Below are 16,577 nucleotides of genomic sequence, written 5' to 3' on the forward strand. Positions count from 1 at the left end.
TCGACAGTGTGCAGTCTAGTTAACTGAGAAGAAAGATTGCTAGGATGGCTCAGGGTAGATGACAGTACAGCATCTTGCAATGGGCCTGGTCTACAAGATAGGCTATGATACACCACTATCACTACTGTCAAACTATTTCCAAAACGTCCACAATCACAACACCAGAGGCAACTCCACTAATCACTTTCAACAAAGCTCAAACAAAGGGTTAAATTCGTTCTCCTGCTATGCCACAAGACAAGGCCTAGAAAGGTCAGGGGGACGGTTAACGAGTGGGAGGGCACTTCACATCTCTGCATTTGACAATTCTGTAATATAAATCCTTCTTTTGAAGTAATATTCTAATCTTTTGAGATATGGATTTTAGATTTTCATGAGCTGTATGCCATAAAAATCCAAATTAAAACAAAAAAAGGGTTTGAATATTTCATTGCATGCACAATGAATCTTCTAGATAGAATTTATGAAAATTTTAAAAATATATATTACAGAAGAAAATGAACTTTTACACAATATTCTATATATTTTTTTAGATGTACCTGTAGGCCTATATGAAACTACTAACTTTTTTAAGAAGAAGAAGATTTCACCCTGGCGAACCTGAGAAATGTGTAGAACATCCAACTGGTGGCGCTAGAATGCTGTGGTTGGTAGAACATGGGCATAAGGTAATGAAGAAGAAGAGGTCCCATCCACGGATGCATTACATGTCACCGCCGCCAGATGGCGCTAAATTGTGTTATTATGTAGTGGGTTGGTTTTGAGGGACAAACAAAACACAATAATCAAGAGCTAGCGAGGAGGTAGAGCTTCGTTGAATGGGCTGAGTGGGGCTGTTGGAAGTCTTGACACTGACAGTAGCAGTGAATTAGCGATATCATCCATTAGTTGATGAATCATCGGGATTGAGAATCCGAAGGGCGAACCGAAGACAAGAGGAGCTGTGAGCAGCAGCAGTCAACAAAGTTTAGGCGCTGCATCAAAAAGTCATGAACAAAAACAGAACGATAGATCGCTGCTCTGTCTTTCTCTTCGGTTTGAATTAACGTTACAGTCATTCTGATCGACGTGATTCTTTCACCAATTCAGTCGTCGTTGCTATTTAATTATCGATCGATCGACGGAATATCAACGGGAGGATGGTCGGGAAAAGACAACAGATTCGTGCTCCATATTTCACGGTAGGTCAGTCAGTTCAATCGCTATGTGGCCATTTGTGAGGGTAGCGTCACATGCAGATGCACTGCCACATTGTCTGCTATTAATAAAATCGAGAAATTGCACGATTGCACAATTCTGCATGGCATCACATTTCGAAATGTGAATAAAAAGTTCACAACAGCCACAAGGCAAGCTGGTTGAGCAATAGCGGCTGCGGCTCTGCAGGGCAGGGTCCGCCATGCACTGCAATGCACGCCGTATGACTGAGTCTGTGACATTTAAATGTGCCTTTCTGTCAGTGTCGTCATTCTATTCTAATAATTGCTAAACAACATGCCTGCTTACTTCTTTATGACAAGTCTTGGAGACGCATTTAACCCACATTTGTGATAACAGTGATAACGTAATTTCTCGTAAGCCTTAACACTTGCCTAAAACTATATGGCTTTACTTTTATTATAGCCATATATTATAAGCCATGCCGTAGCATTCAACTGCTTTACGTTAGCTAGCTTTAACTCTATTGTTGCTGAGTAAATATATTATATGCTTGGCTAATTAAGGAATCTTTACTATAGGATTCATTTATCACTGTTTGCTGCGTTGGCATGTTCGATGAGCTATCCGAAAATAAACAGCTATTCAGGAAACTGTACTCAGGGTGGAAACGATCACATGTAATGACAATCAATGGCAAATTGGTGCCATTTGAAAGGAAATCTTAATTGACTCTAAGCCAAGCAAAAGCAAGTGTTAGGTTGATTTTAAGAGTGAGTGCTCTCAGTCTCAGCCTGTTACTTGGTAACCGGGACCAACTATGGTTTTCGAAGTAAAGACTACGTGGGGGTTACAAATCTCAATCACTAACAGATGCTTGATGCTTCATAGACTATTTGTGTCCACCACCACAGGCAGTGGATTGTTAAATTACTGAGTAATAAAACTGTTGTGACAGGCTCAGAAATAACAGATGTATAGCTCCCTTGTGTCCCCCCCCCCCCAGCCCTTACTCTCAATGTGTGTGTGTGTGTGTGTGTGTGTGTGTGTGTGTGTGTGTGTGTTTATGTCAAATATGTTTTCCTGTCATATTGGTTTGGTAAAAAATATCGAAGGACACCCATTTGTCACAGGTCGTGAAACGTGATTGTCACCAGTTCTTGTCTGTCCTTCCCCATTAGGACCACTGGGACACCACGGAACCAGACAACAATCTTACTGAACCCGAAACCGTTTTTATCTTCCCAAACTGTATAAAAGACTATATAAACATTTATATTCACTCCAAGTCTAATCAAAATAGGTCTGAAATACAAGGGTTTACATTACAACTTGGGGTAGATGAAATAATAGAGTGCTCAATTGGCTCTGGAAAATGGACTAAGTGATACTTAGTTCAGTGTTTTCTTCAGTAAACTGTGAATGTGGAGAATTGTTACACCCTTATTAACTATGCTCTTCATCCGCAGCTTTCCAAATGATGTCATAAGGATGGGACACAGGGGCACGGGGAGTGAAGCCAGTGCCGGCGGCTGATAAGCGCCGCCTGCCCATCTGTTGGTCATTCAGGATGAGCGTAGCTTCAGTGGGTGTCAGCAGGCACTGCTTCCTCTTTTCTCTTGCATTCTGTGGCCTCCTGCTGCTCCTCATCCCTGCCCTCCAGCCTCCAACGCGCCAGGGGGATCTGCCCCAGCCCCGGCCCCATGCCAGGCCTGGGCGGGCGGGCAAGGGCTCGGCCAACGCCCAGGGCAACCCTGGAGGTTTGACGGTCACAGCCCAGGATGGGGAGTCGGAGTTGGACATGGAGCCGAACGGGAGTTCAGTGGGACGGGGGAGAAGTTCTGGCGACCGGGGCCGTGGCATGAACAGAGATGACACCCACAGATCGGACCCTGGGAGGGGAGCAGAGTCCCATAGACGGCCAGAACAAGTTCGTCTCCCTGGAGGAAAAGGTGGTGGACCTCTAGGGTCCAGATCAAGGGACCCGTTGGAGCTGAAAGACATTTTCATTGCTGTGAAAACGACCAAGAAGTATCACAAGTCCAGGCTGGAGCTGCTGTTTCAGACCTGGGTGTCCCAAGCCAAAGAACAGGTATGGAGAAGACACAACCATTTGGTCACCTCAGATCTACACAATCAGTCCCTTATTGTACTGAACGATGCTATTTAGAAATTTAAATTTCAGACCACCATTATTTCCTCTAGGGTTCAAAACAATTCAATTCAGTTACATTTTTATTTTGGTGCACTGCCAAATCACAAAGAAATTACACTTCATGAATAGAGCAGGGACCCAATGTTTCTCCCCCGAGCAAGCATTTGATCAGCTAAAGAAATGTGTTTGTTAGTTTGTTGTGTGCATTTCCTACACGTTTGCTTCATCATTATTTCAAAAGGTTTTCTAAAATCTTAAAAAAAAGAGAATTCAAGAAAAAACAACAACATAAACGTAAAAAAGCAAATAAGAAATAGTGGCCGACCTACAAGTTGCAGATCTGCTATTTTCGCTATTAAATAGTGGTTAATTCACAACGTATTTTTGTATGTTTGGGTCCTGGGGAAACACCAAATGTATATGTGTGGCAGCCACCTACCATGACCGTGGCGTGTCGTTGGGAAAGATGGAGGGAAGTTGGGGAGGGAGACACAAGATGGACAACAATATGGGATATGGGATAATAACAGCAACGACAATACTAACAACTATAATGACCATAACGATAACAACAGCCCACAGTCATGGAAACCCTCGATCCACACAATCGCCATCCCTAGGAGGGTAGAATAACACTATGCAGCTGTGTTACTTGGAAAACCTTGGTCCGCACTCTGCAGGGGGTCCGCAATCATGATCCATGAGGGCCTGCGAAAAGAGAGAGCGCAAAAACTCCAGGGAAGAAGTCTCCAGAATTTGAGTTGGTCACATGCATTGATGGGACTGAATGGCATTCAATGTTGGCAACATGCATTTAGTTACAGAAAATTCATATTGTGTTTGGCAGTAACAGAAAGGTTGGGCCCTCAAACATAACTGTGTAGATAAAGCTAGGACACCAGCTACACATTACACATGACTTAAGTCACATTTTGACCTCATGGAGCCGTGCACTGCAATACCATTCAGCAATCTTGGGTCTTCTTTGGTTAAATTGGGTTCGCGCCGCGGTATGCTTTTGGAAACATTAAATCTGTCAGTTCCATGCTGTCAGCAGGACATAACATTCAGACCATATCTTTAAGAAACACAGCCAAAGTTTATACAAACAGAACATTCCTCCAACCATGTATTATTATTGTATTGGCTCCTGTGGTGATAGTGTGAAAATAGATTACGACTTAATTTATCGCATGACCCTCAGTCAACAACAACTGAAAAAGCAGCTGACCCGTGTCATTCAGTGATGTATGAATTAGCCTTATAGGTGCAACTATATGTTTTGTTAAAATAAAAGTGTTAAATAGCTCATCATTGCTATAATAAAGTGTTTGTTCAGTAAGTGGTCTGCCCATCTCTCCAGCTCCAGCAAAGACGTTTTCAGGTCGGGATACCAATTGAGTACCTGAGACGAAAAACAGTCTTAAGTCCATATTTTTGGAGCGGTGTGCAGAGCACGAGCTCCCAGTGCACAGCTTTCAGCTTTTGTCCCGTCTAGTGGGAAAAGATTGTTTCGTTCAGTTCGAACAGGATCTACGCATGCGCGCGCGCGCCACGCACGCACGCACGCACACACACACACACACACACACACACACACCTACACACACACACACACACACACACACAGTGTGTGACACACACACACACACACCACGTCGCGATAAAAACAAAGGTTAACGGCAGCGAGAGGGAGACGGGGGGAGAGGAGGGAGGGAGGGAGAGAGAGAGAGAGAATCGTATTTCAGAGAGAGAGAGAGAGAGAGAGAGAGAGAGAGAGAGCGAGCGAGTTGCAAGCTCACAACGCCTCGCGCAAGACGCACATCGAGGTGTTGTCTGCGTGAAGATCAGCTGTTGTGTGTGTGTGTGTAGTCCGTTAATAACAACTAACAAGCATGGTATGTTGGCGTATCTCGAGTCGACCCCCTCTGCTGTCTGCGTCTGCCCGTGATAGCCGCTAGCCTAGAGTGGAGGCTCACGAAGCATGCAGCCACCGTAGCGAGCCACGGGCAATCAAGAATTGACACATGTCAATATATAAAATAGGTGAAAAAAGTCAGGGACTTTGAACAGTCTATCCAAAATATCTCTGTTCCATCTATTCAGCATGCAGCCACCGTAGCAAGCCACGGGCAATCAAGAATTGACACATGTCAATATATAAATAGGTGAATATATTTATATATTTTATATATTTACCTGGAACTGCTCAAATTCACCGCTCCACTTCGAACCGAGGTTTGATTTTTTTTACCAGACTGTAAACCACAAATTAGAAGTTTTTAAATCTTTTAAATTCTTAATGCACTCCTCCCTCATTTGTTTTTTATTTCTTTTTTTATTTAACTCATTAGGAATTATAAGACTCATGGAAAGTGGAAAAACAGTATCTCCAACAGTTTGTGGAACAACAGTATAAGTCTGTATAAGCAATATTCAGCAGACAAAGGGAACAGATAACATTAAAACAGACAATTGAACAAAACGAGGGGGGAGTGCATTAACAATTTAACAGATTAAAAATTACTAGTTTGTGGTTTACAGTCTGGTAAATCAAAAAATAGCTATATTCAAACAAATTAAAATATGAACTTAGACTGTTATTCGTCTCAGGTATTGTATCCAATCAGGAGAGAGCCGAAAATTTTATTAATAGTTTGGAAACCGTACAGCCAGGGATCTTGTTTCCTTTGTGGTCCATTGTACTCATTTACAACTAAAGAGCTGAAGACATGGGGAGACCCATGTTACTGAACAACTGTGAGCAATAGCAAATCAGTGGATCTTGATTGCTTCCACTGGTTTTGTATTGGCCTCATTTTATACAGCCTTGCTTTTACTGGGTGTCTTATCCACGATTTTCCTACGCCCCATAGTGCATTGCGCAGACGTTTGCACCGATCTTCCGCCGCCGATTTACAAGCTCACAACGGGTTGCATCTGCGACGCGACGTGAGCTTGTATGTCTGCTGTTAAACCCGGAAGTTTGGTCCTGATAGTCTCCAGTAAACCCCCGGGGAAAATTGTGGATAGGGTGTTTGTGTCATTTTTGGGTGTGCCCCCCAACGATCCCCACATGGAGATTCCTCTGCTGATAATGTGGTTAGAGGCTGTCCTCAGTGCCATTTTAGTAGAGCCGTCAAAACTGTTATTCAAGAATAAATCTTTGCTCTCCACCCCTCATCTATCAGTCCCATGAGAGAGAGGGTGTGTGTGTGTGTGTGTGTGTGTGTGTGTGTGTGTGTGTGTGTGTGTGTGTGTGTGTGTGTGTGTGTGTGTGTGTGTGTGTGTGTGTGTGTGTGTGTGTGTGTGTGTGTGTGTGTGTGTGTGTGTGTGTGTGTGTGTGTGTGTGTGTGTGTGTGTGTGTGTGTGTCACTGCGTGCGCTGCACACATACTGTACACATGCATGCAAGATGGAAAGGCATGGCCAGGGTACACAATGAGCGGGGGAAACTGTATGTGTGGTGTTAACCAGTTAAAGGGGAAAACCACCCTTTTTTTCAACATTGCCATTCAGGAGATTGACTTCCATTATTCTAAATGAAGGTTTCACCTACAGTATACCTAACCTAAAGCCTAAACCTAACCCTAACCTAACCTCAGTGGGGATATTTCTGAATGGGGATGTTTCTAAGTGGGGGTGTTTCTGAATGGAGGTCTGCCCCCCATTAATATACCTTTGAGTTGTTATGTGGAAATAACAACACACACCGTGATGATGTCATCTTAAATAGACACTCTCCAAGCTCACAACACATCATGATCATGTGTACTTTGCAAGCCACACCCCAAAATCAATCCTCCAGTTCTAGGCAACATAGAAGGGGGGGGGGGGGGAGTTTTCTTATTTCCACATAACGGTATATTAATTACTGTACCGTACTTCCTTGTAGGACACAGCTTAAATAGCCACTCTCCAAGCTCACAACACATCATGATCACGTGACACATAGTGAGCTTAGATCTGCTGATTTTGACAATTGTGCAAAAAAGGTTCATGCATGTTTATGCTGTAGTGCCTGCACACTGCACCAAAAGACCATGAGCCTCTGTGACCACAGAGACCCAAGTCTGGGACACACATGTGGGGCTAGAACAGTGTGCACTGTTTGTTCTCTCACTGCAGGAATCTCTGCCCCCCTGCCCACCCTGTGTGTGTGTGTGTGTGTGTGTGTGTGTGTGTGTGTGTGTGTGTGTGTGTGTGTGTGTGTGTGTGTGTGTGTGTGTGTGTGTGTGTGTGTGTGTGTGTGTGTGTGTGTGTGTGTGTGTGTGTGTGTGTGTGTGCACGGCACGCGGGTCGAACAGACACGCACGCACACAACTAGCCTATGACTTACAACTAAAAACGTTGGGTATAGAGAGTTGAGCTGAATGTTGAGTGGTAGTGTATGATGGATAGGGGGGAGTAAAGATGAGACATGGTGACAGAGGAGAGTAGTGGGATTTGTACAGGGTGGTACTGGTCTCTTTCAATGGGAGGGCAGCCAAACAAGACATACTCAAGCTACTTTACGCAATGAGCCAAGCTGTTTACAATGTTTGTATTGCGTCATGTGTGGGTGCTCGTGCTGTCTAACTATCTACTGTATGGCCAGGCTAATTTCAGCCTGTGTTACCTCACCATTATCACACAGCTCCGTGACATTTAGCCAGGCAGAATGATGTGGCCTGTTTCTCTTGGCTGTCAACACACTTGACACCGTCATTCTGCTCACAAGAGTAAAATCCAAGTCAAGGACGAAGTAAAGAAAAAAAGGTCCCAAATGCTACCATTTCCCTTTTTGTTTTGAGTGGCTACGTTTGAAGGCAACATAATCATTTCTGTTTGGGGAGCCATAAACACCATTAGCGGTAGGTTCCGCCGTCGTCAGACAAAGAGCCCCAGTGTTCATGAAAGGAGATTTAACTGGAGAAAAGAGACACACCGCCCCAGTTTAGCCTGGAAATGTCACAGGATGGAGAAACTTCAGGAGAACTCAAACCAGTTCTATTCATGTTTATGCAACCAGTCCCGCACTGGTTTTTGAGAAGGGCCTGGTTAATAAAGGACCTCATTGTCTCATGGGCGGACATGAAGTGACCACTTTACTCCAAATGGGTGCAAGTGGTTATAGCTTTTAAAGGTGGTGTTATGTTTACTTCCAGACCAGTAAAGTCTAGCCACAAACTTTTGTGAGGGCACATAAAACGGCGGGTTGTATGTGATATAGATCTGATGCGTTAGACCCATTATTTGTTTGACAAATAGTCCCAAGTTGCACACAATGATGGAACTGCGTATTTTCTAAGGGAGACAGACAGTAGACATTTTATAGGAGTCCAAGCAAGGTCAAGTAAAAGGAGACCTTTAGCCGTTTGCCTCATTTGATGGTATGTGAAGTTTAAAGCGTGCCTGCTGGGTTTATTTAACCTTTAAAGAGTCTGGGGATGCAGCAGCCCTCTGTCTGCCTTGTACTGTATGACTTGTCTGGTTAGTGTTAACCTCGCGTTCTGATGTCAGGAGGAGCGCTCTGTGAGGAAAAACATAAAGGAACCACTGAGTCACAATGAAGTTGAGACCTGTGGAAAATAGATTACTTCAGTGAATAAGGCCTTTACTAGATGAAATTGAAGTGGATGGAATGTTTTGAAAGAACTGAAACAACATTTTGACTATATCATTGCTTGATTTATGAAATTCATACGATAATATTTGGCTGACTTAATGTGTTTGGATTCAACAGTCCAAGTGTTGCGTCAGCCATCAATACAGTTGAAGCCAGGCTGAAATCCTCGGTATTGGTGAACTTTGACTGGGAATCAAACAGTAGGAAACTAGCACTGTGGTTAACCCCACTTGGCAGCCATTTTGCTTGTAGTTTTCTTTCATTACATTCAAACAAACTACACACCAGAAAACCGCAACTCTCCTTAGTTGCATGCAAGTGTCGTACACCGTAAATAAATAGACGATCAACAACACATTGCACTGCGAGACAGTAGAGAGCTTATATTTTCAATGCTATTTTCAAGCTTTAGCTTGGCAGGCTGTGCATGGATGGAAAGTGTGCACTTTCCTGGTATGCCTGTGGTGTTCTGCTCCAAGCCTGGCTAAGATAACTAGTGTCATCAGGAAGAGAGTGCATGCCACCAGTGCCACGACCAGACCAGGCACAGGAAAAATTGAGCAGAGACAAGAGAAGTTTACCCACCGTGACAGGTGGACATAAATGGAAATGTTTTTGAGAGGCAAGATGGATGAGTGGAATGATAAACTGGTTTGGGATGTCCGGGAGGTGTTTGTCTACGACTCTGCGCGTGTGTATATTTTGGCTGTACAGGTTTTGGGAAAAAAATTGAGCCAAAGCCAAGAGAGAGTTTGAAGGCCAAGACTGAGAGCTTCTCACTGTTGCATCGTATCAAACCAAACAACCACCTCGTAAATCAGCAGACAGACGGATAGTTATGTAGACCAAACATTCTCTGTCAATGCTCTCACACACACTCCCCCTCACATATACTGGCACACCCTCTGGTGCAGCCCTAGTAGGCTAGTATTTATTACTGTTCACTTAACCTCCAGTACTGCAACCACTTATATACCTGCCCTAATTCTATGTACGTGTTATAACTTAATTAGAGATGAATGGAGCCTAGGGACTAGGGGTCAACCGATATGGGATTTTCATGTTCGATTTCGATATCGATTTGTTGTTATCAAAGAGGCCGATAACCGATATTAAGAACCAATATGCATTTTAAGTAAACAAAATAAAAGAAATCCCCCAATTTTAAATGGTGGTTAGGTGGTTAATTCATTTATATATTTTTTCCCATCCTAACTGTTCTAGAGGCTCACATCTAGTCGCCGCATCACCCTTGAACAGGGGTGGGCAACTTTGATGATGGAGAGGCCACTATATTGTCACACTCACTCCAGAGGCCCACATTGTATATACAGTTAAACATAGCAAAAATAGCCAATCTACAAGCTCAAAATGCGTCACAGTGCGACACATTTTGAGCTTGTAGGTCTGCTATTTTTTTATTGGAATCTTGAATAGTCTTTAGCTATTTTAATAATATAAATAAAATCTTTTTTTTTTTCAACTTTTTTTCGATATCGATATTTTTCGATATTAATAAATTGTATGAATATCGAATTCGATAATCGCCCGTTTCAATAATCGGTCTATCCCTACTAGGGACATCAAATATCAGAGATAAGGAACTGGAAACAGGGAGAGCAAGGCCGATTTTTAAACACAGAATTTCACTGCTTGCAATTAATCTTTCACATTTTCATGGTACGGGTAGCTTGGTAAAAAGCTTTTTGAAGCAGCAATCTTTCAGAATTTTGCATTCACTTTGGGACAATTACTGTAGCAGCATTTTTCCCCAAACAATTTAAATAGTATACAAAAAGCCTCAGATTCAAATGCGTGTAAAGGTATTAGCTCCATTTATATGTGCGGTAGGGCAGAGGTCCACTTGGTACAGATACCTTTCTCTCATTCACTTTCTGTGCCTACCACTTGTTTATTATTCCTCTCCCCCATCTTTACCGTGGTCCATGTTCTGCACAAAACATCCCACTGGGAAAACAATGGACCGGTTCATTGTGCCCATGGAGGCATTGTGGGGAGGGGGGGAGGGTAGTTGTTCTCAGATGGGAGCAGTGTTTAACAGTGGGAGTTTTTGTCTGTTTCAGACCTTCATCTTTACTGATGGTGAGGACAAGGATCTGCAGAGAGCAGGTGAGATTGTGACGAGTGTACACGACAATTCTTGAAATACAGACCCCAGGGGCATCTTGGTCAACAAAGTTTGAGGTTTTAGGAGCCCGCTTGCTACTAGTGCCAGTTTAATAAAAGTACCAAAAGGACATTTCTGTGAAAGTTACTAATCTGTAAAAGAAATGAAGTTCTTGTATTGTGTAAATCAAAAACAATATACAGTACACACTAGTGTCTTAGCTGTCACCTCCTCTCTCGTCCTCAGGTGCCAACATCATCAACACTAACTGTTCAGCAGCACACACTCGACAAGCTCTCTGCTGTAAGATGTCAGTGGAGTATGACAAGTTCATTGAATCTCAGAAAAAGTGAGTCTTACCCTGTCGTCCCTAGAAAATGAATAGCAAATAGTAGCTACTTTGTCTTTAAAGGTGCCATTTTTCACACATGTTCAAAATGAAAAAATATAATAACATGTTTTGATTCTATTATCTACAAGATCACAACATTGCTTAAGTAATTAAAGAGATGTAGAACTTTGAGTTGTAAAGTTATTGCTACCTGGGCATTATGTCTAAATATTGTTCATAATCTTTATCTGTTGCTTCTGCACTCTGATCCACAAACTGGAATTAATTATTCCATTCACTCTCACTGTATCCATCCTATATTGAAATAAAAATGCTCAATGGCCAGCGGACAACTGACTGTGGCGGCTCGCCCTTGCTGCCTTGGGGGGACCCCTGTAGTGGCCCAAACCTCTAGTGCCGAAAAAAGGCCTTATTTGCTCTGTAGCTAATGCTATAAGCACAAGGAAAAATCTATTTTTCACCCTGCAAACTTAGTGTTCTCACAGTTCCTATATTTGGCTTATTACAAACACTTGATTCAGTCCATATGTGCTGAGCAAGTTCACATGAGAACATCGAATCTCACATTCACGTTCTATGTACCTGTACTGTGTATGTACTGTGTTTATTTGGGGTGCGTTCGGAAATGCGCACTCAACGCACTGGTGTGCCATGTTGTCGTTCGTTTATTCGGTGCACTTGGTGCGTTGTCGTTCGGAAATCCAGTGTGCGGCGCACTGGTATGTTGAGTGCACGCACTCACCAACCCGACTCAGAAGATGGGGTTAGGCGGTGTGGTGCGGCAGTTCGGTGTTTTGATTGGTTGGATTTCATGGCCGTGTCTCAAGCGCTTCTCAGCTGTGAACAATGGAGGAAATGACCGCAAAATGCAGCATTTGCAGCTTTATTGGTCGTTTGGGCTTGATAGTTTCACACACATCAACATGTAAACTAACAGCAGGTATGCCAATGAATTACATCTCCTTTCAATAGCAACGTTACGTTAGCATACTTAGCAACTGCTGCTTTTCAGAAAGTTTAGGCTACCTTCAGAGTTCAGAGTGAAAAAGCACATAGCTGCCTCTTAAAACAGGTCGTTCGTAAATAAGCCACACTGAACGCACTCTACAACGACACACCCACTGCACTCGCTACACTGAGCACACACCCGGTGCGGGTTTCCGAACGCACCCTCTTGGTTAGAAAAATCAGCAGATGGGGCTTCTTAAGTATTTATATGCACTTGGAGCCCTACCAGTGACAGACTGTAGAAACAACGCTTGACATGTGCTTTTGAAAAGCCTAAATGCTATGTTGATATAGTTTACTAACAACTGCCTGGCGAGAGGAATCAAGGAAGCAATATCATGTAAAATGTCAATATTAACTTGGGGTTTCCAAATGTCTATTTGACAATGGATTAGTATTCAAACATGGAAAGCGCACTCTCTGTATGGTGCTGTCTTGCGGAGGCACAACTTATGTGTTCTAATACCGGTAGATTGGGTCTGGCCGCTGTGATTCTGACCTGTCTCTGTCCTGCAGGTGGTTTTGCCATGTGGATGATGACAACTATGTGATCCTTCCCAGCCTGCTGCAGCTACTGTCCTCCTACCATCACAGTCAGGATGTCTACCTGGGCCGGCCCAGTCTGGACCATCCAATAGAGGCTGCAGAGAGGGTCAAGAGTGATGGATCGGTCAGTTGCATTTAGCACTGAAACTTAATTCCATAATCAAATAATGTGTTAACTATTTTTCCAATTCAGATTGAATTTATGACTACATTATCGTGAAATAAGTTAGTAAAGTACAAAATGATGGTTAACATTAATTATGTTTTTTTTTATTACTTAGCCGTTCAAAATATTTGTTCATTTTATAATGTGGAGCAAAGACATCTTGAGGTTTAAAATATCACACAACTACATGGTGCCTCACTAAACTGATTATTCAATTATTATTACAAAAATGTTTGATTAATCGTCTTTTACATAATTACTTTATACCTTATTCTTGGGTGTTTATATTTCCCCACCTCATCCCTGTATCAGTCTCATAATCACATTCTTTCAAATCAGTGTGTCTTTTTGTCCCCTGCTTATTCTACATTTTCATGTTGATTATTTGTCTCCAATCTACTATTCTTGTGCTTACCTGTGGCCTGATTTAATCTTTTATTAGGTTTATTTGTCTCCAATCTACTATTCTTGTGCTTACCCGTGGCCCGATTTAATCTCTTATTAGGTTTCGGTGAAGTTCTGGTTCGCCACAGGTGGTGCTGGGTTCTGCATCAGCCGAGGTTTGGCACTGAAGATGAGCCCATGGGCCAGGTAAGTGGTGGTTTCTCCTGGTGTCAAAATGAAATTTGTATTCATCGATTCCAAAGTTCAATGCCAAAGAGCACAATTAAATCCAGGTGGGATGCTAAGGTGCTTCATTTCCCAACAGACTGTATAAGATCTATTTGAGGAAATTGTACTGTACTCTGGGAGCTACTTTAAATGACGCTGTCCGTTTCTTCGTCCCCCAGTCTGGGAAACTTCATCAGCACGGCGGAGAAGATCAGACTCCCTGACGACTGCACTATTGGTTATATTATAGAAGCTTTGCTGGAGGTGATGCTGTCACACACACACCTGTTCCATTCTCACCTAGAGAACCTGCAGAAGCTGCCTATCGACACTGTGTTGGAACAGGTATGTACTGTGTGCATGTGCATGCATGCATTTAGGTTTGTGTTAGTGGGGATCAGTCTCAAAGCAATGGTGGATTATGAGAGAAATCATGTGAGATAATTTGACTGATTGACTGATGTAATATTTCTTGGCCTCTGTTGTGTCAGGTGACTCTGAGCTACGGGGGTTTTGAGAACAGAAGGAACGTGGTCAGCATCGGAGGCCCTTTCTCCCTGACTGAGGACCCCACACGGTAAACGCAAACAAATAAGACGCACACGTGGACTGTACAGTGACCCACACATCCTATCGTTCTTTTGTGAGGACATCGCCAATGTAAAAATACATGTCATTTTAAAGCTATACTGTGTAAGTTGCTAAACTAGTGGTCAGTCACGGTATTGCTTTTTTCGTCCGTTTTTCGCCCGGAGTCGCCGCGGACCACTAGGGCTGTCACAATTATTACATAATCGTCTAATCGTGATTATTTGACATAATCGTGATTATTTTTCATAATCATCATAATCGTTTCCATGTTGAAAAATGTTCATATATTTTTAAGAAAGTCAAAAATAGTGGAAATAGCAGATCTACAAGCTCACAACGCGTCGCACCGCGACGCGTTGTGAGCTTGTAGATCGGCTATTTCCACTATCAAAGTTATTTTTTAAGTAGTAAGTTGTCAAATATGTCAGTAATTTCTTTGTATATTTAAGTTATGTGTCATATCTACCATGTACAACTTCAAAGCCTAAAAGCCAAACAGAAATGTAATTATCAACGACAAATACACAATTAAATCGTTAATCGCGAATTATTTGAGTGACAATTAATCGTCATGTAAAATGTCATATCGTGACAGCCCTACGGACCACCGCCGCGGACCACCGGAGCGGCGCCGCAAACCACCGCGACCAATACGATTCCGTAGAGGGGTAGAACGTAATTTTCTGAGCAGGATTTGGGGATTAAGAGGTTAAGAATCCTTCACCACAGTAAACACTGTAGCTGAGGGAGGCTACTTCCTGAAGAGACGCAGCACACGCTGTGATTGGCCGGTAGTGTATCATGTATGTATGATCCGCGATGTGATTGGCCAACGTATACACAACGTATACGGATGATGCAGATGACGTAATTTTGCCGGGAAATCCCACCCCTGTCACGGCTAAGTAGAAAACATATAAAGAAAAGGCTTTTGGGGCTGAAATTAACGGAGTGGGGGTTCTAAAACTTTAGCGATTTAACAGTTAGGACAATTTTAAGATTTGTTTTATAAAAAAAGTGACATAGTATAACTTTAAGTACAGTAGGCTAGATGGCGTTTTGCAAGCACATCGAGAGCAAGCTCTATAAAAACACATTTCAACTACATACATTTATGTCCTCACAAAAGAACGATAGGATTCACTCGGTGAAGTTGCCATTAATTACTCTAGCAAGCACTTTACAGTAGTATCATGTGCTTGAGCTTTGTCCAAACTTGTAAAAAAGCTTAAAACTCTCTCTCCGCCTCTCCAGGTTTAAGACAGTCCACTGCCTCCTGTATCCAGATACTGACTGGTGTTCTAGGATGAAGCCACACTAAAACCCACTACAAAATGAACCCCACTGCATTTGTACAACTCGCCACTGAAACCACGCTACTACACCTTTCTCTTGCACGCCACTCTGCTCTGTCCAGAGTAGACCATACTAGTACCTGTGGGTCCGTTCCTTTGCACCCTTAACCAAAGTGACTGAATGATTGATTGCCTTTTCAGCTTTGTTTATTAGCAGTATTCCTGAACAGTCCAAACACCCGCCCGTGGCCACCACACACTGAAGAGAAGCTTTTCCAGAACCCTGTTGCATCGGTGCATCGTCACAGAGCATTGGGAAAGTTGCCACAGCAGTATGATTCATTTTCCATAGCAGTATAATTCACCAACCTTTGTTCCTGTCTGCTCTACCATCTAAGTGATTTGGTGGAGTGTGGGGGGGCATATGAATGATAGTTTAGGTACTTTTTTAAAGAAGATGAGCTGAGATTATTTATTTTTTAGTGAGAGAATACATACTCTAAAGTGTTGGTGTGAGAATGGCTGCCACTCCCATTTGCCTTGCTTTCTCATGTACATTTTTGCCTAGTGTGTATGTGTATGCATGCATGTGCACACATTAGTTTTTAAACTCTGTCTCAATTGTCCTGACAGCTTCGTATTCTCACCCAAATGTTATTTATCATTACATCCAACAGGCCTTTTTTTATTTTTATTTTTTTAGAATTTGCACTACTTGTGTTGAAGTTGTCAATTCCTGTATGTTATGCTCTGTGGATGACTTGTTACAGTGTTCGTGTAAATATGAATTAGAAGTTTTTGTGTGTCTGTGTGTAAAACACACGTAAAAGCCAAATATATGTTAGTCAATCTGTCTCACTGCAGGTCAGTGGATGAAACGGCACTAAATGTATTTGCTATTTGCCATGGCTTGACTAATGTTTCCTCCTGTGTTTTTTGTACCCTTTTCTGTTAAGTAT

The 16,577-nt window shown here is 42.6% G+C and overlaps 1 protein-coding gene across 2 annotated transcripts; it reads left to right on the top strand.

The window, feature by feature from the left end:
* The first annotated feature begins 838 nt into the window (after positions 1-838).
* Positions 839-16,506, top strand: rfng (RFNG O-fucosylpeptide 3-beta-N-acetylglucosaminyltransferase). Of its 2 annotated transcripts, none has more exons than XM_080747073.1 (9): positions 839-1,185; positions 2,628-3,250; positions 11,005-11,050; positions 11,295-11,397; positions 12,925-13,078; positions 13,626-13,711; positions 13,912-14,077; positions 14,224-14,309; positions 15,578-16,506. In XM_080747073.1, exons 2-9 carry the CDS (start codon positions 2,729-2,731, stop codon positions 15,642-15,644), a joined length of 1,230 nt encoding a protein of 409 aa, XP_080603199.1. In that variant the 5' UTR covers positions 839-1,185; positions 2,628-2,728; the 3' UTR covers positions 15,645-16,506. The 2 variants fall into 2 exon arrangements, with proteins under 2 accessions (XP_080603199.1, XP_080603200.1); XM_080747074.1 differs by having other exon boundaries at positions 839-1,181.
* The last annotated feature ends 71 nt before the right edge of the window (positions 16,507-16,577 follow it).

Source organism: Nannobrachium achirus (genome assembly GCF_963921795.1).
Source record: "Nannobrachium achirus genome assembly, chromosome: 18".
Lineage (NCBI taxonomy): Eukaryota > Metazoa > Chordata > Actinopteri > Myctophiformes > Myctophidae > Nannobrachium > Nannobrachium achirus.

What these genes read in the sequence shown, in the direction of transcription:
- rfng (XM_080747073.1), top strand. Translation starts at nt 2,729, where the DNA reads ATGAGCGTAGCTTCAGTGGGTGTCAGCAGGCACTGCTTCCTCTTTTCT. An exon ending in TGTCCCAAGCCAAAGAACAG is followed by an intron (nt 3,251 to 11,004) that starts GTATGGAGAAGA and finishes TGTCTGTTTCAG; the next exon opens with ACCTTCATCTTTACTGATGG. An exon ending in TCGACACTGTGTTGGAACAG is followed by an intron (nt 14,078 to 14,223) that starts GTATGTACTGTG and finishes CTGTTGTGTCAG; the next exon opens with GTGACTCTGAGCTACGGGGG.